Genomic DNA, 1,028 nt, shown 5'->3' with positions numbered 1-1,028 from the left:
ATCGGGCCGACCACCCCCAGAGATGTGGCTATTGGGATTATCATTTTTGCCCCCGGGACATAGGTGAGTTGGTTACGACGCAGCAAACTTGCAGAAGAGGGCAAGGGTTCGAATCCTGGCGAAGCCAGGCAATACCCTCCTGCGTCGTAACCAACTGCACTTTCTCGATTTACCTACTCACATATGGTCGTGGAGCCGACCGTGTGGGGCCGTTAAGGTGGCAGATCCACCTTTTTGCAGAAAAGATGATTCAGTCCATAAAAAAATTTATTAATCATCAAATTAAATCAAAAAATATAAATATATCATTTGTGAAATCTACCACATCAGCGGTCCCACACGATCAATTTCAGAATCATCTGTAAAAAGATAAATCACACGATAATATACATCATCGAGTATAATGTGACTGTTTCATCTTTTACAATCGCACGATAATCTCAAGATGCTATCACTCCCTCACTATCAGAGTCATGGAGAATAATATTTAAATTTATCAAAATTGGCCTCGAAATACTCACCCCTACGGAGCATAGGTGAATTGGTTACGACGAAACAGAGTTGTTGAAGTAGACAAGGATCGAATCTCGACGAAGTCGATGCAATGCTCTCCTTCGTCATGGTCAACTACAACTTTTTAATTTACCTCTTCATAGATAGTCGTGAAGCTGACCGTACCTTGAGGGCACTGTCACTCCATCTCTTATTAAGTGAAAATATATTTTACATATAATATTTATTAAAATTATATGTAAAATAGAAGATAAGTATTAAGTTACTCTAGTCTACTTTGTGATATAAATTATGAAAATCATATTCCAAAATCGTTTCCCTAGTTTAAAGTAATTAAATTAAAAATCAATAATGATGATTAAGGCTCGAGCTCAAAGTAATTCACTAATCAATTTTTTTTTTAAAAAAAAAAGAATGACAGTAACTTTCTTTATTATTATCATAAAATCAATTGGATCAAAAAATTTAATAAATTTAATGTCAACCCTCATGGTCTTAATGCAAATTAACATCAT

The 1,028-nt window shown here is 35.3% G+C and overlaps 1 protein-coding gene across 1 annotated transcript in view; it reads right to left on the bottom strand.

The window, feature by feature from the left end:
* Positions 1–318: 318 nt before the first annotated feature.
* The window catches only part of LOC141844795 (putative poly(ADP-ribose) glycohydrolase 2), a 2,842-nt gene continuing 2,132 nt past the window's right edge, over positions 319–1,028 (bottom strand). The window contains exon 4 of the mRNA XM_074732792.1: positions 319–359. Within this exon, the coding sequence (XP_074588893.1) occupies positions 319–359 (41 nt within the window). The remainder of the gene's footprint in view (positions 360–1,028) is intronic.

Source organism: Curcuma longa, chromosome 14, assembly GCF_044706935.1.
Source record: "Curcuma longa cultivar G26 ecotype Majalengka, Jawa Barat chromosome 14, ITB_CL_G26_1.1, whole genome shotgun sequence".
Classification (NCBI taxonomy): domain Eukaryota; kingdom Viridiplantae; phylum Streptophyta; class Magnoliopsida; order Zingiberales; family Zingiberaceae; genus Curcuma; species Curcuma longa.
The sequence above is the reverse complement of the archived record's forward strand: the minus strand, read 5'-3'. Positions and strand labels throughout refer to the sequence as shown.